General features: G+C 34.1%; 1 protein-coding gene across 6 annotated transcripts in view; it reads right to left on the reverse strand.

Moving 5' to 3' along the window:
* Window positions 1-25,437, reverse strand: part of SNX13 (sorting nexin 13) — a 124,896-nt gene that overhangs the window by 36,040 nt on the left and 63,419 nt on the right. For all 6 annotated transcript variants that reach the window (XR_014815924.1, XR_014815923.1, XM_003357459.6 and 3 more), the window contains exons 6-16: window positions 20,837-20,958; window positions 20,644-20,745; window positions 18,714-18,802; window positions 18,294-18,377; window positions 13,799-13,937; window positions 13,329-13,417; window positions 10,256-10,355; window positions 8,710-8,903; window positions 6,008-6,112; window positions 5,278-5,410; window positions 125-162 (exon numbers count right to left, since the gene is read on the reverse strand). Coding sequence is in view for 4 of the 6 variants with exons in the window: in XM_003357459.6 (XP_003357507.5) it covers window positions 125-162; window positions 5,278-5,410; window positions 6,008-6,112; window positions 8,710-8,903; window positions 10,256-10,355; window positions 13,329-13,417; window positions 13,799-13,937; window positions 18,294-18,377; window positions 18,714-18,802; window positions 20,644-20,745; window positions 20,837-20,958 (1,195 nt within the window). In the remaining 2 variants the exon portion in view is untranslated. The remainder of the gene's footprint in view (window positions 1-124; window positions 163-5,277; window positions 5,411-6,007; window positions 6,113-8,709; window positions 8,904-10,255; window positions 10,356-13,328; window positions 13,418-13,798; window positions 13,938-18,293; window positions 18,378-18,713; window positions 18,803-20,643; window positions 20,746-20,836; window positions 20,959-25,437) is intronic.

The following is a 25,437-nucleotide window of genomic DNA, read 5'->3' on the forward strand; positions in this document are numbered from 1 at the left end:
AAATAAATAAAATAAAAGCATAACAACTTTTTACAAAGGATCATTTGGAAGCTCCTAGAATATCATTTATTTATGTACATTAAGGCTTTATCTTTCATATTAAAGTACCCATAATAGTACTTACCAAATTTATGCTTCCTGTAGGAGACCCATTAAAAGATTCTATAGGAAGAGAAATTCAACTTAGTATACACTCAAAAAGCTTCTGAAAATACTGCTTTATCTATCTAAGGTTCAAACACTAGAATGAAAATTACACTAACCAAGACATAACAGAACTATAACCTGTGGTACACTATGCCCAAACACCTGTTCTCATGATTTTCCAAGCCATATATTTCAGTGAAATATGGAAAGGAATTATTATGTATTTTTCTTCACCATATCATATTAAGTTCTCTAATATAAACATGAGGCAAATACTGCAGAGTGAAGTCCACTAGGAAATGTCAGAGGAGTTCTGTTATTTCTATCTCACTAGATGAAGAAATATTACAAATAAAATTATTCTCTAATATGAAGGATAAACAGATTGATTTTTAATATATCTATGAAGCCCACCTGTTCACAGATATGGATCAGAAACAATGGAGTCTAGATTCTTGAATCAACATAAAATAAACAGAACAAAACATATGTAAAATTCCACGTGCAATCATTTAATTTAAAAGCAATTAAAATTATTTTTAAAAATTAATGTTAGTCAATTATACATTATGAAAATTAACATCTTCTCCTTCAGAATTTGTCTATCTATCTGATCAAATTAAAACCAATTAAGATGCCCCTTTGGGAGTTCCTGTTGTGGCTCAGCAGTAACGAACCCAACTAGTACTCAAGAGGATGCAGGTTCAATCGCTGGCCCTGTTCAGTGGGTTATGGATCTAGCGTATAGGTTGCAGATGTGGCTGAGATCCAGTGTGGCTGTGGCTGTGATGTAGAGCAGCAGCTGCAGCTCCAATTCGACCCTTAGCCTGGGAATTTCCACATGCCCCAGGTAAGGCCCTAAAAAGACAAAAAAAAAAAAAAAAGATGCCCTTTGTTAAAAACACAAATTAATATATGGTAAAGCAATTTTCATGAACAGTTTAAAAGATATGGCTTCTAGCACTTAAGAGATTAACTATGGATTTGGATCTCAAAATAGGTCTTTAAAGCAAACTTCTATTATATTATTTTTCCAACTTCAACAATTCTCAATGCCCAACAGCATTTCTTGGTTCCTCAAATTTTTGGCCACAAAAATAGGAAATTCCATCTAGGATTAACAGCAAGGTAATAATTAAAGAGAGTAAACAAACAGTTCCCTATCTTCCTTATTCAATTATATGCCTCCTATCTCCTTCTGTGGTCAGCCCACCTCTTAAATCTTCCCACCAAATACATGTCATATCAAAGAAGACTTTAGGAGCAAACAAAGCATAGTTTGCTTTCTTGATCAACGATAAGATACAAAAAGAGACTCTAAAGCCAATCGAGGTTCAACCTTAACCGAGAATTCAGTAACTGCCTCTAAATATTAGAAAACAAAAGAAACTATTGTTTGAAAAGATGAGAAAAAAGATGTGATTGAAATTTAAAAGAGAGTATAATTTAAATATTCTTAAAATACTGTAAGACCCAGTTATACATATATATACATTCTTTTTCTCACATTATCCTCCATCACGTTCCATCACAAGAGATTGGATATAGTTTCCTGTGCTATACAGCAGAATCTCATTGCTTATCCACTGTACAGCAGAAATTGACAGAACACTGTAAATTAACTATAAAAAATTGTAAAAACATAAATAAAATAAAACACTGTGAGAGTATGTTTTAGTAAAGGAGAAAATAGCTACTCTTAAAATAATTTAAAGCTGAACTACCTAAAGAAAGCAACCATGAACAAAGAAAAAAAGAAGGAAGAAAGGGGAGGAGATCAGGAAAAAGAGTATGGGTAATAAGCAAGTCATCCAGCTACCTACCTACTGAAGTTTAGTTAAATAGATATGAAATTTCTTCCCCAGCAATAAAAACCACCGGAAGATATTATTACACGTAATAAGATTTGAGCCATTAATTTGGGGCTCAACTGTGGGCTGCATTTTTCAAAAATCAGCTACATATTAAACACTAGATTACAAAATTATTTCAATGTATAAAAAACAACCAAAATTTCAGGACTTTAAAAAGTATACAATGTGTCAGGAAGCTTAATTTTAAAAATCAGAAAATTAATTTCTATCAAAAAAAGTGGGGAATGTCAGTTTTTAATTAAAACAATCTTATAAAAGACAACAAAATCATAAACACTATTATCTGAAAAAATTGTAAGCAATTGCCTAAAATCTAAACACCAACAAATAAACCTAATAGCCATTTTTAATAATAATGTTTCAAATTACAGCCATCATTCCACACACTTTTCTCAAATGCCTTAAAAAAAGTTAGGATTTCTTAGTTATAAAATATATAAAAATTCATCAATTAGGACACTGAATGTTAAAAAAAACAATATCTTAGACAAAAAGTATATATGTATGTACTAATTCCAAGCTACAATCAATGATTCCAGTGTGAGGGACTATTCAATAAATGATATATAAGAGAAGTACACTTACTTCAGATAAAAACCAGTTGCAAAAAAAACTTTGTCTTTTTTTTTTTTTTTGTCTTTTTTAGGGCCACACCCACGGCATAAGGAGGTTGAGGCTAGGGATCTAATCAGAGCTACAGCTGCCAGCCTATGCCAGAGCCACAGCAACATCAGTCACATTTGCCATCTATACCACAGTTAACGGCAAAGGATCCTTAACCCACTGAGCGAGGCCAGGAAACAAACCCGCAACCTCATGGTTCCTAGTCAGATTCTTCTCCACTGTGCCCCGACGAGAACTCCGAAAAAAACTTTTAATCTACTTTATGTGTTAAATAGATATGTGGTTTGGGCAAGTTTGAGATGACATAAATAATTTGCTTCCATTAGTCATATATAAGAAAAATATGAATGGAAGCTAAAAGTTAACTTAGGAGATTCTGGAAGAGTTCTGACACTATAGTATCAAAATCTACTCCCAAAGAATATATTGCTACTATCATCATTTTAAATTATAAAATATTTAGATGCTCATAAATCAGCTGATTATGATTCAATTTATCTTCTTTCATTCTGGGTCAAATCCATTTACAATATTAAGGAAATTTCTAAAACAATTAAAATAGACACCAAAAACAATCACAATAATCCTTTTTTGAATTAGAGAGTTTCTACTGCAAATTCACAGCAGCTCTGTAAAAGAATTTCAACACCATAAACACAGATACATAAGCTTAAGATACACTGAATTTTACTATTCAGCTCCCTCGGAAATGCTCTTAAAAAACAAAACAAAACAAACAAATAAAAAATCCCAGGAGTTTCCATTGTGGCTCAGCGGGTTACTAGGATCCATGAGGATGTGGGTTCCATCCCTGTCCTCGCTCAGTGGGTTATGAATCTGTCATTCTCATGAGCTGCAGCATAGGTCACAGATGTGGCTCGGATCTAGTGTTGGTGTGGTTACAGTGTAGGCTGGCAGCTGCAGCTCCAATTGGACCCCTAGACTGGGAACTTCCATGTGCCACAGGTGTAGCTCTAAAAAGAAAAACAAACTTCTTCAATTATGCAATCAAATTCAGTTAATACCATATTATACCAGTTTTACAAATGACCAAGATACTAGCTCAGTGATCAATATAAAAGTTATTTAAACTCAAATGCAAACTTTTGTAATTAGATTTCATAGATTATTTAAAAGGTAAAATCTCACTATTACAGACTAGGAAGTGGGGAAGAGTCAGGAAAAAAGGGGATACAAGGAAGCTTCCATAATAGAGGCATTTTTAAAGCAGTACTCATTACCAATACAACTCTTATGTCACCACCTTCAAGTGGTCCCATCCATAAAATCTATTTATAAGTAAATGCACTTATAATTTATAATTAAATTATAATTTATTTAGTAATTTATAAACCAGTAATATTATAGTAGTAATTTACAATTAAAGCGCTCTCTTAAAATAATTATTTAGTCAAATCTTTCCCATTTACTTTGAATTTACATTGCTTATTTGCTAGAAAGTTTGTCAATGCCCAGATAGTGAATTAGAGTTTAAGGAAGTATTTCTGAACTGGATCACAAGTAAAATGGTCATTGGGCCTAAAATCTGCAAACTGTGCTCTAAGGGCTGCCTCTCCCACTATTCTTTTTTTTTTTTTTTTTTTTTGTCTTTTTGTCTTTTGTTGTTGTTGTTGCTATTTCTTGGGCCGCTCCCGCGGCATATGGAGGTTCCCAGGCTAGGGGTTGAATCGGAGCTGGAGCCACCGGCCTATGCCAGAGCCACAGCAACGCGGGATCCGAGCCGCGTCTGCAACCTACACCACAGCTCACGGCAACGCCGGATCGTTAACCCACTGAGCAAGGGCAGGGACCGAACCCGCAACCTCATGGTTCCTAGTCGGATTCGTTAACCACTGCACCACGACGGGAACTCCGCACTATTCTTAAATAACTGAATATTTATTACTAATAAAGACTGATTTTTGTGTTTTTGATTATAAATCATTTTTATACATAGAATTCCATTAAAATCAGATTCATTCTGAGGAACATTATTCATTCTGAGAAGAATATTATTCCAAATTTACATCTAAGAAAAATGAGGCTTAAAGAAGCCATTTGGACAACATCACACAAGTAATGATGTAGTAGGAAAGGAGTAAAATCGTTAAGTCTGATTTCTTCATTATACCATGTAAGAGAAAAAAACCGAAAGATTGGAATAAATGACTCCTGTAGCTTCTTCTGGCTTATATTGCACAGGATTTGGAAAAGGATACAATTAAAGAGAGAAAAAAACTATTTTTTTACAATGTTTTATTTTTTATGGTACACTTTCAGAATCAATACTTGTTATTTAATCTTCTCAATAATCCTCTTGTTAGTCATGAATATTATTACTTATAATGAAAGGGAAACTACCATAAGATGTCTGGGTGACATAATTAAAAACAAGCTTTAAGAATTGAAGGCTTCTATAGTTAACGTCTAATCCCCTACTAAATTTCAACATTTTAACTTAGTATAGTAAGTAAATTCTGTCATTTACTATAGATTTTAAATATATTACAATTTATATTTGGTCTTCAAGAACATTTTTTAATCTTGTTTGAAAGGACTTTCTTTGGTAAGCAGAATACACATAGAAATACATACATATATACACATAAGTGTACAATGTGTACCACCTTACCTCCATCCCCATCATCTGATCCTCTGAAACTAGGATCTTTTAACATATCCAGCTCAGCTAACATACGCACATAAAGTGCATTCTGTCTGAAGGAAGGATAAAATCTTTCGTCTCGTAGCATCAATTCATATACCTTATTCAAAATAAACCAAGATATTCAGTCATTAATACAGATACTGTACTAATTCCCACTAATAGGATTTCAACAAATCTAGAGTTCTTTCTGTAATGAAATATAGCTCCATATTTACAAGCTGTCAGCAATAAGACTATGTCACCACTAACAATTTTTTTCTGGTCCCTCTGGTACCTGAATTGTACTGAAAAGGGTCCTACTGCAACACAAGTCACATGACAGCAGGTTATATATAGGAAGTGGTGTTCTCTAAGAAACAAGTCCACATAAAGGCTCAGGGCACATACTGAAATAAATGAGTCATGTTTTTCATACATTATCAATTCATAAAATTCTAGGATCTATATCTGGCTAGATTCAAATTTAACAATCCAGCATAATGATTTTCCTCACTTGTCAAATAAATAAATAAATAAGTAACAAAAATCAAAAACTAGCCTGCCTTTTTTGTAACTGTGAAGTATTATTAATTCATCTTTTGAGTTACCACTATACTTTCCTTGTTTCAAAACCTTTTTATAAATGAATTCATAAATATAAAGAAAAAAACCATTTTTTAAAGAAAGATATAATGATCAATGTTGTATATAATACCTTCCTTTGAATGTCATCAAAGATTTCAGGAGTTGGATCTTCATGATTCAAAGTATCTGCTAGTTTTGCTACCAAATAGTCATCAACAGTAACCCTTGGAGACGCCTGACAAACAGAAAAAAATAATAGTAGCATTATTGCTCTTTGGAATTTTTAAACACAAGTTAAGCCTTGACAGAAAGAGAATTAAATAACCGAATCATATTATTGAAAGTAATTGGCAGAAAATCCTAGGTTTGTAAATGACACTTTGATGTTTAAGGCTAAAATGTGAGTAGAACCTTCTTGTCATCAGGTACTACATAGTAGACTATTAGACAAACATGGATTTAAGTCTTGACTTTTTCTAACTTTGCTAAGTGAGTTACCTCTCTCTAGTCTTCATTTACTCAATCTGCAAAGGAGAACAGTACACATGGTTATTATGGGATGAAAAGAGATTTACGTAGGTGTATGTGTCTAGCACACAGAAAACACTGTCATTAGGAGTTAGTGTTGAGGAGTTCCCATCATGGCACAGTGGTTAATGAACCCGATCAGTGTCCATGAGGATGCAGGTTCGATCCCTGGCCTTGCTCAGTGGGTTAAGGATCCAGTGTTGCCATGAGCTGTGGTGTAGGTCACAGATATGGCTGGGATCTGGCATTGCTGTGGCTTTGGCGTAGGCCAGCGGCTACAGCTCTGATTCGACCCCAGCCTGGGAACCTCCATATGCCGTAGGAAGCAGCCCTAGAAAAGAAAAAAGACATAAAAAAAAAAAAAAAAAAAAAAAGAATTAGTGTTGAGCACTCTGTAGACTTGGATGTGTATTTAATATAACTACCAAAAGAATAAGCCATTTGTAACTTCTTTAACACTAGAAACGATCCTTTTTGAATGGCACTTAAAAGAGACTATCTTTATCCTAATTTGGTTTTATAATACCACAGTAAAGTTCCAGTGTGATACGGGAGGGAATAAATCTGAAAGGTTAATTTGTTCCAACAATTTCCATCTCAAAATGCATATTGTGGCAGACACCACACAGAAAGATAAAATGTGATGTTCAATACTTTATTGAAAAAAAATGCTGAGAAGCTAGAAATACGGTCATCTTTGGCATATCAACTTTTGAATTTTTAGTTCTGAAGACTCTGAAGAGTAAATGAGTGATAAGGATGGTAACTTTCAGAAAAGTACCATAAGAATGCATTGTTTAATTACGCTATCTCATAGAATAGCTAAGGAACAAAACAGATAAATTAAGAAAAGTAAACAGAAGGGTCTAAATGTGAAGCAAAAGGGCTACACAATTTCTAATGCTCCCTTGATAATTTAACACTCTTAGTAGTAAACCCAAGCAGGTTGTGTGATGATTGTGTTTTGGGTTTTATGGGGGTTTGGAGGGGAAGGAGGATACTTGTTACTTGTTTATATAGGTGTATGTTTATCCTTAACCCACTGAGTGAACCCACAACCTCATGGTTCCTAGTAGAATTTGTTAACCACTGAGCCACGATGGGAATCCCTGATTCACTTTTGATGTAGACACTATTTAGAAACGTATTAATTTTCTTTTTTTTTTTTTTTCTTATCCAGCACAAATGAACATCTCCTCAGAAAAAAAAATTATGGACTTGGAGAAAAGACTTGCGGCTGCCTGATGGGAGGGGGAGGGAGTGGGAGGGATCGGGAGCTTGGACTTATCAGACACAACTTAGAATAGATTTACAAGGAGATCCTGCTGAATAGCATTGAGAACTTTGTCTAGATACTCATGCTGCAACAGAACAAAGGGTGGGGGAAAAAAAATGTAACTGTAATGTATACATGTAAGGATAACCTGATCCCCTTGCTGTACAGCGGGAAAATAAAAAAATTGAAAAAAAAAAAGAAATGTATTAATTTTCAAATATGTACAGATTTCCCCCAAATTCCTTCTGTTCTTGATTTCTAATTAATTCTTTCATGAGAAATGGTCATGCTTATATATGACCTCAATGCTTTTTCAATGACAGTTGTTTTATGTCTGAACATATGATCTATCAGAAGAATATTCCACGTATGCTGGAAAATAATGTACATTCTACTATTCTTAGAAGTATTCTACAGATGTATTACATCTAATTGGTTTATAGTGTTGCTTAATTCTTGTATACCCTTGGTTATTTTCTGTTTATCAGTTTTTGAGAGTGGGTATAGAATTCTCCAGCCATTATTGGTGAATTATTTATTTGTCCCTCAATCCTGTCAGTTTGTGTTTCACATATGTGTGGGCTTTGTTGTTTTATCATCCAGATCAACTGACCCTTTTATAATTATAAAATGTTTTTCATTTTTCTACTAACAATTTTTTTTGTCTCAAAATCTATTTTCTAATATTAGTATACCCACTCCAGTTCTGTTTTGGTTACTATTTGCATGGTGGACCTTTTTCCATCCTCTTAATTTCTACTTATTATCTAAAGTGTGTGTGACCTTGAATCTTAACTCTGTCACTTAGTATATGCATGACTTTGGCCAAGTTAATTCAATTTTCTAATCGAATCAGTTTCTTCACCTATAAAATGAGGATAATACACAATAATACTATTATCAGGATTAAATAAGGCAATACAAGGCAATTGTGCATAGCAGCATAATGGATATTTACAAACTTATTAAAATCATTATTAATGATACTGCTAAAGAAGAAAAAAAAAGTAAACAAAATATATCCTCACCTTTTCTGATAAATATTGTTCATAAATTCCAACAGCAGCTGCTCTTAAAAGACCTTTGGTTTGGTTGGTTTGATGTTTTCCATCTTTCTGCCGACTTGATAAAACTTCCAGCTGCTGTTGGGCTGTAACGCGGTACCCTTCCACTGTCATCCAGAAGAAGAGATGTGCTTGACCTCCAGTTTGCTGCATGTAATCTACCAAACAAAATCCATAACAACATATATATTAATGTCACATTTTGAGACACATACACCTGTATGACAAATTAAGAAGGATTAAACTTTCAAATACTTAACACTTCACATTTCAAACATTTAGTAAATGCTTGAGGTTAAAAAAAGTTATAGGAGTTCCCATGGTGGCTCAGTGGTTAACAAATCCGACTAGGAACCATGAAGTTGCAGGTTCAATTCCTGGCCTTGCTCAGTGGGTTAAGGATCTGGCATTGCTATGAGCTGTGGTGCAGGTCACATATGTGGCTCAGATCTGGCGTTGCTGTGGCCGTGGTGTAGGCCGGCAGTTACAGCTCAGATTAGACCCCTAGCCTGGGAACCTCCATATGCTGCAGGTGCAGCCCTGGAAAAGATTTAAAAAAAAAAAAAAAAAGTTATAAATTGATTAAACTAAAAAGATCAGTTACAGAGAAAAAGATAAATTAAGCACATATTACAAACAAACAAACAAACAAACAAAAAAAAACTGATTTTTCCTGATCCAATCTCTATGGGAGAAGGCTTCATCAGAAATACACTGCTTCTGGAGTTCCTGCTGTGGTACAGTGGGTTAATGATCTAGCTTGTCTCTTTGGAGGTGCCGATTTAATCACAGGCCCAGCACAGTCAGTTAAGAATCTGGCACTGCTGTAGCTATGGTATCGGTCACTGCTACAGCTCAGATTCGATCCCGGGATCCCTGGCCCAAGAATTTCCATATGCTGCAGGGGCAGCCGAGAAAGAGAAAACAACCTACTTCACAAACATTCAGCTTCCATTCTCAACATAGATGATTAATCAGAATATTACTATCATCATAAATATTAGAAATAAGGTTTGGGCTTCAATAAGCCATTCATTTGTTTTTGATAGTAAAAATGAAGAATTGGGGAGTTGTGCTGAAAACGTTCCCCAGGTAAAAGCAATTTTGATGTAATACTAATAAAATTAATAAATATATTTTAAAATGGCATAAAAACAAAGTCCTTACCCCATTCATGCACAAAAATGATATAAAGAGGTTACATATGTATTTCTGATAAAGTACTCCTTCTCAAATAATTTTTTAAAATCAAGTAGAATCTCCTGGGGTTTATTTAAAAGGTTAGCAAATGCACATGTTAGCAAATGCACATGAATTATAACAAGCATTTTTTCCTTGAATATAAATCTCACACCCCTATGATTTCCAAAGAAAAAGGAACATTTCAGACAATGAGGGGAAGAGGACAGATATATATGGGATGCCTAATATCAAGTACTTAAAATTTAATATTTATAATAATTAAAAATGTCAAGGTTTATTATTATTTTTATAAAATAGATTTACCTACCCATAAAAAATTGTAGTGCAACATTGTCTACAAGAATGCTGTCCAGGGGGACTGTGCAAAGTTTCCCAAAGTTTGCTGCAAGTTTCACAGTATTTATTTCCTACAAATACAAGTGAATGTAGGTTATTATTTCATCTATTTACTCACAAGGTAAAATTAGTAAACCCTCACTACTGCCCTTTTCAAAAAAACCCTGAGCTTCTGGGAACAATTTTCACCAGCTTCTCTCTATTCCCAAATTCTTATATCACAACCCACTATTTTATAAAAAGATGCAAGTTTTCTGAAAGTTACATAGGCTGCTTTATTCAGGGTCAGATACTAAATTAGGCATAAGTGGCACATAAAGGAAAGGAAGACTATTTGAAAAAAGGAGAAAAATACTTCCTCTGTATTTATTATTTATTTCCTCTTCATGTAAGTACTTAATAATAACAGATCACTGACTTAAAATGTGTGGCGTAAAGCAATCTAGTACCAACACGTGATTTCTCCTATCTTAGTCTTCCTTCCTCAAATTTTATCACCTCTTTATCCTGCCCAGCAGCATCTCTATGGATACAGGATGGGGAAAAGTATTCGCTATAACTCTGTTTGTATTAAAAAGAATAAAGAGTCTCTTAAGATTTTAAGATGAGGGGCTTGGTTAAAAAAACTACATCTCTGTGAAGATTCTGAGTTTTCTTCTGAAGGAAAACCTATGATTGAGCTATTAAAAAGTAAAGCTTGATATTCAAAATGATAAGAATTGATGGGCTTCCAAACAGGGTATCTAAATTTTAACAGGCAATATCCTAAAGTGTTTAGGTAAGTAGACTTTAAATAACGATGCTTAAAGATCATTAATCTAATATCTACATAAGGAAACTACATAAAGAAATACTAAGCACAATGAGATCATATTATTCTTCCATTCAGAGTTTACATGGGTATATAAACTCAATTTAAAATAGTTACTTGAAACAAGGACATACAGACACACCCGCACACACATGTATGACAAATGTGGGTCTCAAGTAATAATTAAACTAGCATACTAAACTCAAGATTTTTAAAAATAAGTCTTCCATTCCTTAAGGAATTTAAGTACACTACAAAATTACAAGAGAGTCACAAATTTCCAATAGAAAACAAGCATGAAAAAGGTGACTACACTAAAAACTAAAGGTAGTAAAAATGGGTTTTTTTTCCCGTTTTAAAGCCCCGAATTTCTGCTTTCCTTTACAAAAGCAAACAAATAGCTATCTATAATCAGTTTCTAACTCATTCTTCCCATTTTCTACTGGACTGACTTCAATCAGGGTTTCTCTCCACCATTCCACCAAAATGCTATCATTAATCACCAGTAATCCCCCTATAGGCAAACCCAATAGTCAATTCTAATTCTTAATATTACTCAACTTATTAGTAGCCTTTGACATATCTGATACCTGGTCCCACTTCTTCCTTTTCTCTCTCTTTCTTTCTTTCTTTCTTTTTTTCTTCCTTTCTTTTTTCCATTTTTCTGCTTTTTAGGGCTGCACCTACAGCATATGGAAGTTCCCAGGCTTGGGGTCAAATTGAAGCTACACCTGACGGCCTACACCATAGCCACAGCAACACCAGAGCCGATCCATGTCTGCGACTTACACCACAGCTCATGGCAATACCAGATCCTTAACCCACTGAGCAAGGCCAGGGATTGAACCTGCATCCTCATGGTTACTAGTCAGATTCGTTTCAGCTGCACCATGATGGAAACTTGAGTCCTTTTTTCTTTATCATCCCATATTTAATTCATTAACAAATCCTGTTAGCACTATATCTAGTCTCTAATTACTTCTCCCAACCTCTATGTACAGCTCTTACTGAACTAAAACAAGAGTCTTGTAAATCACCTATCAGTTTTCATTCTTGCCCCCACCACTCCACCACAATCTATTCATCACAAAGAGCCAATGTAATCACTTTAACTTACAAGTCAGATCATGTCACTCACCAGGGCAAATCTCTGATGGATTCCTATCACCATCAGAATATCAAAAAAATCTTACTAAGGCAGGTAAAATTATTTATGTTCTAACCTCCAAGGTTTCTCTCCAATTTTATTCCTACCACAAACCCCTCTCATCCACCCTATCCCAGCCACAACGATGTCCTCTAACTCAACAGACAATTTTCTATTTCAGGGCCTTTGCATGTATTCTAACCTTTGCCTGAAAAGATTCTTAAAAATAAAAAAAATTTTAAATTCACATGACTCTCGAATATTATGCAGATCTCTCTATGCTCAATGTCATCAAACCTCTCAACATCTATCTAAAACACTCCCAGATATTCTCTATGACTTTACTTTGCTTTAGTTATTACTTTTTTCACATTTTACTTATTTTTACATTATATATCAATTTATTTACTGGTTTATTTTCTGATTCTGCAACTAAAATTGAAGCTCCATGAGAGAGATTTGTCTATCAAGTCCATCTAAAATGGTAACCAATGTACAAAATTCAATAGAGGAGTTCCCATCATGGCGCAGTGGTTAACGAATCCGACTAGGAACCATGAGGTTGCGGGTTCGGTCCCTGCCCTTGCTCAGTGGGTTAACGATCCGGCGTTGCCGTGAGCTGTGGTGTAGGTTGCAGACGCGGCTCGGATCCTGCGTTGCTGTGGCTCTGGCATAAGCCGGTGGCTACAGCTCCGATTCAACCCCTAGCCTGGGAACCTCCATATGCCGCGGGAGCGGCCCAAGAAATAGCAACAACAACAACAACAAAAGACAAAAAGACAAAAGACAAAAAAAAAAAAAAAAAAAAATTCAATAGAAACTGAATTTTGAATAAAAAAATAATACATGAGTAGATAAATGAATTTAGAAATAAAATCTTTAACTGTTTCAGTATTTTTCATGTATCATTTTAATCTCTTTGGTTTGTTTTAACAAATACTTACACTATATCGTATAAGAGAAATTTTTTCCTAAAAGTTGTTTTGTAGAGTGCCACACTGGTTAATATTCCACCTCTAATCATTCACTAGACATTTTAATCAATATAAAGTATTTATAACTAAATATTAATTCAAAAGTACTTACTTTGCCTGACTGCAACCGTTGTATTCTTGAGTCACATACTTTTTTTACAAATAATAAGCTATTGATTTGATTTTTGATAGTGTTGATATCTAAAAATAAACAAATTGATTATGAAGTAAAAAGTGGCCATGTTACTTTGAAATACTTTAAACATGCACTTACTGTAATTTTACATAATAACCAATGAATAGAGAAATTACTTTAATGGAATAATCAGAAATTTTATAGTGAAATTAATTAAAATTAAACCACTGGAATTATCTTTACTTTAGAGATAATTGCAATAATAACAGTCTCACATTCAGAAAATTATTGTACCTTATACTCAGCACATACCAGCATAATAAGAGGCAAATTTAGTTAAGGTAAAATCAACTAATAGCATAAAATGACATTAGGTAAAGTTTCATTTGAAGAGATTATAATCATTAAAGAAGTAAAACATTCTTATACTTAAATAAATTACTTACCATCACCAGCTGTATCTAGAGATCGGAGATACTGTAATTCTTCTGCTGCTTTATCTCTGACTGCTTCTAGCTCTCCAATATTGTCACTCAATTTAATAATGTTCATAAAGGCCTCATAATTGCAATTAGAATCACGGATCTGAAAATAAAGTTTAAAAAATAGATGGAAGGGGGACTCACTTAAGGGAAAACAGAATCTTGAGTGCCTACCCTGGGCCAGGCATATCTTTCTACATACTCAGTATTTATAACAGGACACAATGAAAATCTCTATATCACAGCATTTAAATTCTCATAGACTATTAACAAAGTAAGTGAAATATACAGCACACTAGCAAGTACAGAGCATGTTCAGAATGTCTGTTGATAGCCAGGAAGCCATGATGGCTAGAGCTAAACCAAAGGAATGTAGAATAGTAATGGAGAACAGTGGTAAGGAAGGGCAAATACGGTAGGGTTTAGTATATGTTTTGGCTTTCACTCTGAATGAAATGAAAAGTTCCTGGAGAGTTTTAAACAGAGGAGTGGCATTCTCTGACCTACATTTAACAGAATCACTGTGATGACATGAATAACTGTTATTTTATCTTTTCTCCAGCCACTTGCTCTTTAAATTGTTATGGAGTAAAAGGTTAAATTGGACTTAAACAGAGTGTGGTTTCACTAAGAAAATAATAGAGTGACAGAGAGAAAGAGAGTTCAGGATGCTGTGAAGGAACTAATCATACTATGACTGCCAATAAAATTTGAGCTAAGTAAAACAGTAAGGGGATATAAAGAGGCAGCCAGCTTAGGATACTGTCCATTCTCAAAAGGGAGTCAAGGTATTCGGGACTGTTTTAAGTCCAGAACTACAGAACAAATGGCCAATGAACACATGAAAAAGTGCTCAAAATCATTAGTCATCAAGGATATGCAAGTTAACTGCAACAAAATGATAATGCCAAATGTCAATCGGAATGTGGAGAGACCAAACTCTCAGTGTGTGTGGAAACACAAAATTATAACACAACTTTGGAAGACTATTTAGCTTTTTCTCTCACTTTATAAAAATTTTACTTCAATAATAAGAGAAAAGAAGTAGGTTAACAAAGACCTATTTTTTTCAAAGAAAACTTTAAGAAACAACTAAATAGCTGTTCACTTATCTGCTCCAGGGGGGATAAACAATGTGAACCAATTAGGTAACCTATTCCACAGTCAGAGACATGACTTAACATTAACTAGTTTGTCTTAAAAAGAAATAAAATATACATTTTGAGATGAGAAAGGCAAATATATCCATACTGTTTTTAGAAATGACTTAATAGCTTAAAACTATTGTTGGGTAACATGAACACTTAATATAGAGAGAATATATGTTACTACTACACTGCTCTAAACTTTTCCTTTCAAATAGAAATAAACTATACAATTAGATACCATTAATATGAAAGTTACCTGCATGAAAGAGTAAGAACTGAACCAAATTTAATATTCATTATTAATAATAAATACCTATACATAAAGGATTTTCCATACAAATATTGAGTGTAAAACCAGACAACAAAGCAGCCCAAAGATCTTTTGATGTTTTTACCGTTTCTGATTTTTCTCATATTTTATAGCAAAGTACAACAGATCAATTCCTGTTCATTAAAATAACAAAAAGACCCAACCATCATACACAATAATAATATGAGCCTACCTATGGGGAAAACAAGTAAAAACTTAGCTGCCTGAATTCTCTGAGTATGTGTTAAGTCTGCCCAAAATGTTTTTATCATATAACTAATTAACATAAGCTAATTAACTAATTAACATAAGCTCAGCAAAAGAAAAATACAAATATGAATAAAAAATAATTCCTAATCCCAAGAGTGAGAGATAATTATAACATTCTGGTAAACATGCATCCATTTCTGCACTATAGTTAAAAGATTATACAGTATTGTACCCCAGTTATTTAAAGTTAGTATACAATATCCATTTTTGTGTGTTACAATGCAATTTTACTCTTAAATGTTTTTAAATTTTACCCGTTTTCCTACTTAGAAAATTACTTTTTGTTACATAACCAATACTCCGTGTAAGTAAAATATACAAATAAAAGAGAAAAATTAAAACTTTCATGATCCCATCTATTAACAATTCAGTCAGTATATATCCTATTAGAATTACAGTCATTCAAAAATATATAATTATTTAAATATTTATTGTTAAAGGATTAGATTTCCACACACATGACATTTTTAGTTATCCTTTTCACATAAAAAATATAAATATCTTTTCATATTCGTAAAGATACACTACTTTTTTGTTTTGTTTTGTTTTAGGGCCACACCTGCAGCATATGGAAGTTCCCAGGCTAGGGCTCGAATCAAAGCTACAGTTGCCAGCCAATACCTCAGCCATAGCAATGCAGGATCCGAGCCGCGTCTGTGACCTACACCACAGCTCACGGCAACACCGGATCTTTAACCCACTGAGTGAGGCCAGGGATCCATCTCACATTCATGGATCCTAGTCAGGTTCATTAACCACTGAGCCATGAAGGGAACTCTCTACTATTATTTTTAATGGCTGCACAGTACTCTACTGTATCAATATAGCTAGACTATCCATCTGTGTAAAACATTTAAATTGCTTTCAATTTTTTAGTATTATAAACAACACTGCCACTAATGGCCTTAAATACAGAGTGTTGCACACTTGCTTCTTATCACTTTACAATAAATTTTAGGAGTAAAATTCCTAACCAAAGGATATGTATTTTTTTTAATTTTAATAAAGTGAATGTACACAATTTTAAAGCTCTTGGTAGAGCCTAGCAGGACTCTAAAGAAGCTGACAAAGGAAAGGAAAAGAGCTTCCATGAAAGGCTCCAGGAATACAATGCTAAGACAATTTCTGCCTGGAAGAAACCCACAATCTGGTTGGAGGGACAAACAATGCAACAGTAACAACAATAATAAAAATAGCAAGTCCATAAAAACAAATGAAATAATGTCATTTGTGGCAACATGATTATCATGCTAAGTGAAGGCTGACAAAAGAAAGACAAATATCATATGATATCACTTATATGTGGAATCTAATAAAAAATGATACAAAAGAACTTATTTATAAAAGAGAAACAAACTCATAGATCTCAAAATCAAACTTTGGGTTACCACAGGGGACACCACTGGGGGGAGGGGTAAATTGGAAGAATGGGTCTAACATATACACACTACTGTATATAAAATAGATAATTAACAAAGACATACTCTATAGCACAGGGCAATCTACTCAATATTCTGTAATAACTTATATGGGAAAAAAGAATGAATATATGTAAATGCATAACTAAATCATTTTCTATATCCCTGAAACTAACATAACATTATAGTCAATCATACTCCAATAAATTTATTTTTTAAAAAATAGCAAGTCTGATAATGAATATGATAAAACAAAAAACAATCAAGTGGTTCCTTCCTAGGAAAGCTAGACTGAGTGAACAGAAGAGACTGAGGGGAAGAAATTCCAGATTCAAGGAAATAAACGCTAGACCTAGAAACACCTACCAAAGTAATTCCAGCAATAGCTTACTTACAACTCTTCCTCAACTATGAATTTACTGATGAAAAGCATGTATAACCAGAAGAGATACAAAGTGAGAAAAGAAAAAAATCAGAGCTAGTAAACTTAATAACTACTAACTCTTTGATATGCCTGATGGATGAGAAAACTATGAATTATCTAACTTATAGACATACAAAGCAACTTAGAGAGATTTAGAACACAGATCTCATTCTCAATCTAGGTTCTTTTCTCCGTATTTTCCTCCACTATTTAATATGAAGAGTAAAGTACTATTTAAGTAGTTCAAATCACAAGTTGTAGTTAAAATCAAATAGCAGTTTTTAAAAATGCTCATCATCTATACACACAGGCAATAAAATATCCTTTTTTCAGTGCTCATCATCTATATACACAGGCAATAAAATATCCTTTTTCCAATTTAAATAAGTAGTAACAGCACCAAAATTGCAGGGAAGATTATCCTATCAATGAACTTTCTTAAAGAGAAGCTGGCTGGTACATTCAACGTATTAGCAAACAGTAATACTGGAAATACAAAAATTAGATATAATTTTACTTAACTTCTTTAATAAATTATTGCCTCATCATCCTGACTTCCAAATCATATTTGTACACTTTAATAAAGTATTTTTAAAAAAAAGAGTTGTGGAGTTCCTGTCGTGGAGCAGCAGAAACAAATCCAACTAGGAACCATGAGGTTGAGGGTTCAATCCCTGGCCTCGCTCACTGGATTAAGGATCCGGCATTGCCATGAGCTGTGGTGTAGGTCGCAGACGTGGCTCGGATCTGGCATTGCTGTGGCTCTGGCGTAGGCCGGCAGCAACAGCTCCAATTAGACCCCTAGCCTGGGAATCTCCATATGCCGCGGTATGGCCCTAAAAAGGCAAAAAAAAAGAAAACAAGAGTTGTAATTTTAGAAAATACATACCATCCATATGATATATTGATTAATATAATCAGGATCACTGAGTTGATTTATTAATGGAAGAAGAATTCCTCGTGCAATGATTTCCTGGACAAAAATTTCAAAACACAAAAGCAAATTTAATCTTATATACTTCTCAAATCAATAGCATAATATAAAATTCCGAACACAATGCTGCTCCTTGAGAAAGGAACATGATGCTGTGATATCATCAATGCAATGAGTGCTTGTGTATTCCTGTATTCCGTAATTTCTTAGTTTTAATTTATAATGTGGTAAATATTGCCAGATAAAAATAAACAGAAGCTCTTTGGGGTTCTCAATAATTTTTAAGAGTATAACAGCATCTTGGAACCAAAAATTTTGACAATTACTACTCTAAACTGCTTTATAGCCATTTATTTGATATGAGTTTAAACTTACCCTGACAAAGTATCGCATGGTCTTGTTCTGAAAATCTCCAGGAGGTAGCAATAAATATAATAAGACCTCACATAAATCCCTTAGGAATCCTAGAAATAAAAAAGTAGCTATAATAACATTAGAAAATATGAAGTCCCCACCTATTCTTGATATAAAACACAAATAACAGTAGAAATAAGCGGAGTTCCCAATGTGGCCCAGTGGTTAACAAATCCAACTAGGAACCATAAGATTGCAGGTTCGATCCCTAGCCTTGCTCAATGGGTTAAGGATCCAGCGTTGCTGTGAGCTGTGGTGTACGTTGCAGATGCAGCTCGGATCCCTTGCTGCTGTGGCTCTGGTGTAGGCTGGCGGCCACAGCTCTGATTAGACCCCTAGCCTGGGAACCTCCATATGCCGAAGGAGCAGCCCTAGAAAAGGCAAAAAGACAAAAAAAAAAAAAAAAAAAAAAAAAAAAAAACAATAGAAATAAGCAGTCTCCTGATTACATTGCTTATTATCTTAGTAATTAAACTATATTCATTAAAAATTCCTTCATTATTCTCCAAACAGCAACTATTCATTAATCAAATATTTTTTATTCTGTTCTGTTCTACCCCACATTTTGAATTGTTGAGAAACTTCAATTACAAGTGTTTTCCCCAACAAAATTTTAGTTGTACCACATATTCTACACTTCTACCACACATTACTTTTGCATAGTTAATAGTTACCAGCGCATTTAAAAATATACTAATTCCTTTTTCAAGAAAGAAACTCCACTATTCTAGCAGGGAATAACAAGATGAACATGCTCTTCTATTTTACTTATTAATTAGGGCTTGATTTACATAAAAGGACTACACATCTTTATTTCTTAAATTTAGTTATTTCAGACTAGTGCTAATGAAGCAGCAATTAAAAACTTAATTACACAATAAATATAAAAAGGAAAGAAGAAAATAAGGGAAAAGAGGAAAGAAGACAAAGAAATAAAAAAAGCTGGGCACATTTTAAAAATCTGACAATTTCCACAACTAGAAACACTTTTCCGTAGTTGTTCATAGGCTGACACATCCTGGGAACATAATTACATAGCTGATCTTGTTAATCAAAAAAATGTGCCAAGTAGCACAGATTCTTAGTTGTTGTAAAATTAGGAAAAGGCAACATCCTCAGGTAAAGCTTATCTGGTTTACTCTCTCAACAAAGAAAAGACAAGCCCATTCAACTCTATAAATTTTATTTGAAATTATTATAATCATTCCCTTAGAAAATATTTTAGGGTTAGCAGGAGCTCTCTTGAAAAATTAATAAATTCAAGAGGAAGATAAATGACTAATAAATTACTAATAAGTTATAAATAACAAGTAACCTGACAATTATAAAATGTTTGGGCTTGCTATATTTTAAAAGGTAACAAGAGAGGTACTCTGTAAATGCTATCTTTAAATTTTATAGATGACCTTTAAAAACAAAAAAGAACCGGAGTTCCCGTCGCAGCGCAGTGGTTAACGAATCCGACTAGCAACCATGAGGTTGCAGGTTCAACCCCTGGCCTTGCTCAGTGGGTTAAGGATCTGGCGTTGCCGTGAGCTGTGGTGTAGGTCGCAGACGTGGCTCAGAACCCGTGTTGCTGTGGCTCTGGCATAGGCCAGTGGCTACAGCTCCAATTTGACTCCTAGCCTGGGAATCTCCATATGCCGTGGGAGCAGCCCTAGAAAAGGCAAAAAGACAAAAAAAAAAAAAAAAAAAAAGAACCTGGAAACTATTTTTAAGAGTTAAAAAAATAAAATAAAATGAATAGTAACAGTGTTTTACTATACTGCCTGTTCTAAGAATAATTTCACCCTTAGATTTTACCCTTCTATTTGTTCACTAGTTCTGCTAACTTGTTTCTAACCAACTTGAACAGTGACTATTCTCAAAAGAGTTAAATTGAAAAGAAAACCTTCTTCATCTTTGGGAGAGGTGCACACTAGATCACGGCAAACGTCCTTCTCCATTTCTACTTCAACTTCAAAGAAGGTATCTATAAGATCTTCTGCTGTACCTGGACAAAGAAGAAATAACTCCAGATATACAGAATGACAAAGAAAAACAGATTTTAAAATCCTAATTTTCAAATGGAATAAAGACACTACCTTTCACTTGATCATCTTTCTCTGTTATCTTCTGTTGAGCCTTTCTGAATACTCTTAGGTGTGTGCCAAAATCATCTACGATGCGTGTAGTAAAATAAGGTTGCCAGTCTATTTCTTTTGACCTTATAAAAAACACATTACATAAATGCATTAAATAAATGCTTTTTAGTCAAGATCAATTTAATGACTAATGAAAGACAACATTATCACAGAGACTAGATTTATTTATACTGAAATTTTGTTCATTGAATTACTATTATATTTAGCATTCCCTTCCACAAGATCCAAGGTGCATCAAATCTACCTAAGCCCTTGAACAGTATTATTTGAGGTACTTTATGTTCCAAAGTTTAACAGTACCAAGTGCTTAAAAGAAATTTTTAAAAATCCAGTTAAATCTGAGATGAGTCTGACAACAGGTATATCATGCAATTTCTCATCCTGGACACAATAATACATTAGGAATTCAGAATGGTTTTTCTTGCATTTAAAAGAGCAGTTGGGCCATTTCCTGGTTCCTTCTGAACCCTTTTTGACTTCTCCACATTCTTCTTTTTAGTTACAAATACCTCTGGTATGTGCCAGAGGAGTTTCTGTTTGCATATAAAAGCACTTAAAAATTTGATTATTAGAAATAACTATAGTCTTACAAGAATGACGTAAAATACCACATTTAACCCACGAAAAAGGTGACTACAAATTTTATTAAGTTACCTAGTACTAGAGTAACAGTAACTGACCTTGAGAAACATTGTTAATTTAGTATACCAGTGAGACAGATAACAAACACAGCAGATAATCAAAAATGGTTTATACCTTTCCTTGGATTAAGTGATATATATTATATATATTATATTTATAATATAATATACTTCATATACTTCATATATATATATGACATATATATATGGCATATACTTCATATATACTTCATATATATGACATATACTTCATATATATGTATGTATGTGTGTGTATATATATGTATATATACATATATATGTATACATATATACATATGTATACATATACACATACATATATACATATACACATATATACATATACATATATACATATATATACATATATACATATATACTTATACATATATACATATATACATGTATACATATATATACATACATATATATGACATATACTTCATATATATGTATGTATGTGTGTGTATGTGTATATATATATATATATATATATTTTTTTTTTTTTTTTTAATGTTCGCACCAGCAGCATATGGAAGTTCCTGGGCTAGGTAGGGGTCTAATAGGAGCTGAGGCTGCAGGCCTATGTCATAGCCACAGCAATATCAGATCAGAGCTATGCCTGGGAACTATGTAGCAGCTTGTGTCAACGCTAGATCCTTAATCCACTGAGCAAGGCCAGGGATCTAACCTGTATCCTCAAGGACACAATGTAGGGTTCTTAACCCACTAAGCCAAATGGGAACTCCTGGATTGTTATTTTTAAACAAACATTTTTTTTTCAATGCTGTTTTTCTTAAATTAGCACTAAAATTAATTCACCCCTTTAGGAACATACCAGATAGAAGACAAAGAGTCTATTCATAAAGATGCTGGGAAATGGGAGAGCAAAAAAGTATACCATAATTCACTATGCTAATCACCCACACATGTACAATAAAGAAGCTGGTGAAGGAGTTCCTATTGTGACGCAGGAGAAACAAATTCAACTAGGAACCATGAAGTATCAAGTTTGATCCCTGGCCTTGCTCAGTGGGTTAAGGATCTGGCATTGCAGTGAGCTGTGGTGCAGGTTACAGACGTGGCTCGGATCTGGCATTGCTGTGGCTATGGCACAGGCAGGCAGCTATAGCTCCGATTCGACCCCTAACCTGGGAATCTCCATATGCCGCACAGGTGTGGCCCTAAAAAGCAAAAAAAGAAAAGCTAATGAATAAACTGACTTGATTACTATCTTTTGAGAAAAAACTTTTTTTTTTTTTGTCTTTTTGCCATTTCTAGGGCCACTCCTGCAGCATATGGAGATTCCCAGGCTAGGGGTTGAATCAGAGCTGTAGCCACCAGCTAAGCCACAGCCACAGCAATGCAGGATTGGAGCCCTGTCTGCAACCTACACCACAGCTCATGGCAACGCTGGATTCTTAACACACTGAGCAAGGCCAGGGATCAAAGCCGCAACCTCATGGTTCCTAGTCGGATCTGTTAACCACTGAGCCATGACAGGAACTCTGAGAAAAAACTTTTAAAGGTGGTGATGGCATTGAGGAATACAGTTGTCTATTTTCAATTAAAAGTGTAAATCACTAACATAACTTTTAACACAATTATGATTTTGTTTTATATATGTATAATATAATGGAAAGAAAGGGTAAATTATAAGTACATGAACACAAATCAATTTAACAAAAATAAAGGTAATCTAAGCACAGGGAACTAAGGAGGGGTTACCATTTTTTAGAATATAAGAGCCATGTATATAAACATATACTAAGTTATTAACAATACTCAGCCTCAACATAAAACCTAAAATAAAAACTTAAAACCTAGAAATCTCTCATCTCTTTTTCCATATTTTAAAAAGAAAATCACAATCTATACAAGCATCTTTCAACAATCTTTACATGAATATTTGTACAAAATCACCCGAACTTGAAAATTTCATAAAAATAAAATTTATTTGGTATAGGCTATTAGCTCATTTAATTCTTAAAACGTTCATTCTAGGAAATTTAGAGGAAAGTAGAATATATAATCTTTCAAGTTACATGTGCTCTGATTCATGGTAGAGTGCTATTTATAGAGTTTACTGAAAGTTTCAAACAAAATAAAATTCATTAATTTTTATTTAAAAAATTTTTTTTTGCTTCTTAGGGCCACACTCAGGGCATATGGAGGTTCCCAGGCTAGGGGTCAAACCAGAATTAGAGCTGCCAGCCTACACCACAGCCACAGCAAAGCAGGATCCAAGCTGCATCTGTGACCTACACCACAGCTCACAGCAGCGCCAGATCCTTAACCCACTGAGCAAGGGCAGGGATCAAACCCGCGTCCTAAGGGATACTAGTCAGGTTCATTTCTTCTGCTGCACAATAGGAACTCCATAAAATTCATTAATTTTAAAAGGCATTTTTATTTTTCTCAGATTTAATTTTTCTTAATTACTTAATAAATTTTATACATTATACATTTATAGATGTATAACAATCATCACAACCAAATTAAAAGGCATTTTTAAAACCTATTATAGAAGATGTAATGACATTTAAAATGAGTGACAGTTAACAAGTGACATAGAAACCTATTACAGAAGATGTAATGACATTTAAAACGAGTGACAGTTAACAAGTGACATAGAAAAGTATAAAAATCATTTTAAGTTTTAAATATAGATTTCTACACTCAATTAACAAATACATTGAAAGTGGGGAAAACAGGGAGCACAGTGTCATATCCAAGGTCATTATTTTCCCTCTACATTGAATACATGCAAATCTAATATAAATCTCAATTCAAAGGAACCTTTCTAGGTTAGGAAGATAAAAGCAATAGTAGTACATGGCTTCCCGTTTATAAATTAGGAAAATATCTATTAACAATTTCTAGTAGTTTCTGTCTTATAAAATTTGAAAATATTTTGGTGACAGTTAAGTACTTTCTAAAAATGGTACACAGCCCATGAAAAAATATTCAACATCACTATTAGAGAAATGCAAATCAAAACTACAATGAGGTGCCACCTCACGCTGATCAGAATGGCTATCACTAAAAAGTCCACAAATAACAAATGTTGGAGAGGAGTGGAGAGAAGGGAACCCTTATACTGCTAGTGGAAATGTAAACTGGGTACAACCATTATGGAAAACAGTATGGAGGTTCCTCAGAAAATTAAATAGAGAACTACCTATGATCCAGCAATCCCACTCCTGGGCATATACCCAGAAAAAACTTGTATTCAAAAAGATACCTGCACCTCTATGTTCATTACAGAACTATTCACAATAGCCACATGATATCACTTATATGTGAAATCTAAAATATGGCTCAGATGAACCTATCTACAAAGCAAAAGCAGACTCACAAACATGAAGAACAGACCTGTGGTTGTAGAATAGCCACGTGAAACACCGACAACAGTTGATTTTCCACCCCTTAAAGTTCTGACATATATTGAGAAGCTCTTTTTGCCTCTCCAAACTCTAAAACTACTTAATGCTAATGCCTATAAAAGGGCAATGAATGTGCCAAATATGTGGCCTGAGAATGAGATTACATAAATTGCTTCACCGGTTCCAGCTCATCATCAGTAACACTCACACACACACACAAACATGTAAAGAGCAATGGCCTAGCACACATGTTTTTGATTCAAGTAAAAGATACACCATTCCGGAGTTCCCGTCGTGGCGCAGTGGTTAACGAATCTGACTAGGAACCATGAGGTTGTGGGTTCGGTCCCTGCCCTTGCTCAGTGGGTTAACGATCCGGCGTTGCCGTGAGCTGTGGTGTAGGTTGCAGACGCGGCTCGGATCCCGCGTTGCTGTGGCTCTGGCGTAGGCCAGTGGCTACAGCTCCGATTGGACCCCTAGCCTGGGAACCTCC

This window comes from Sus scrofa, chromosome 9 (genome assembly GCF_054392235.1).
Source record: "Sus scrofa isolate SSC_HxYL_T2T_F1_AM1 chromosome 9, Sscrofa_HxYL_maternal_Yorkshire_Landrace_v2.0, whole genome shotgun sequence".
NCBI lineage: Eukaryota > Metazoa > Chordata > Mammalia > Artiodactyla > Suidae > Sus > Sus scrofa.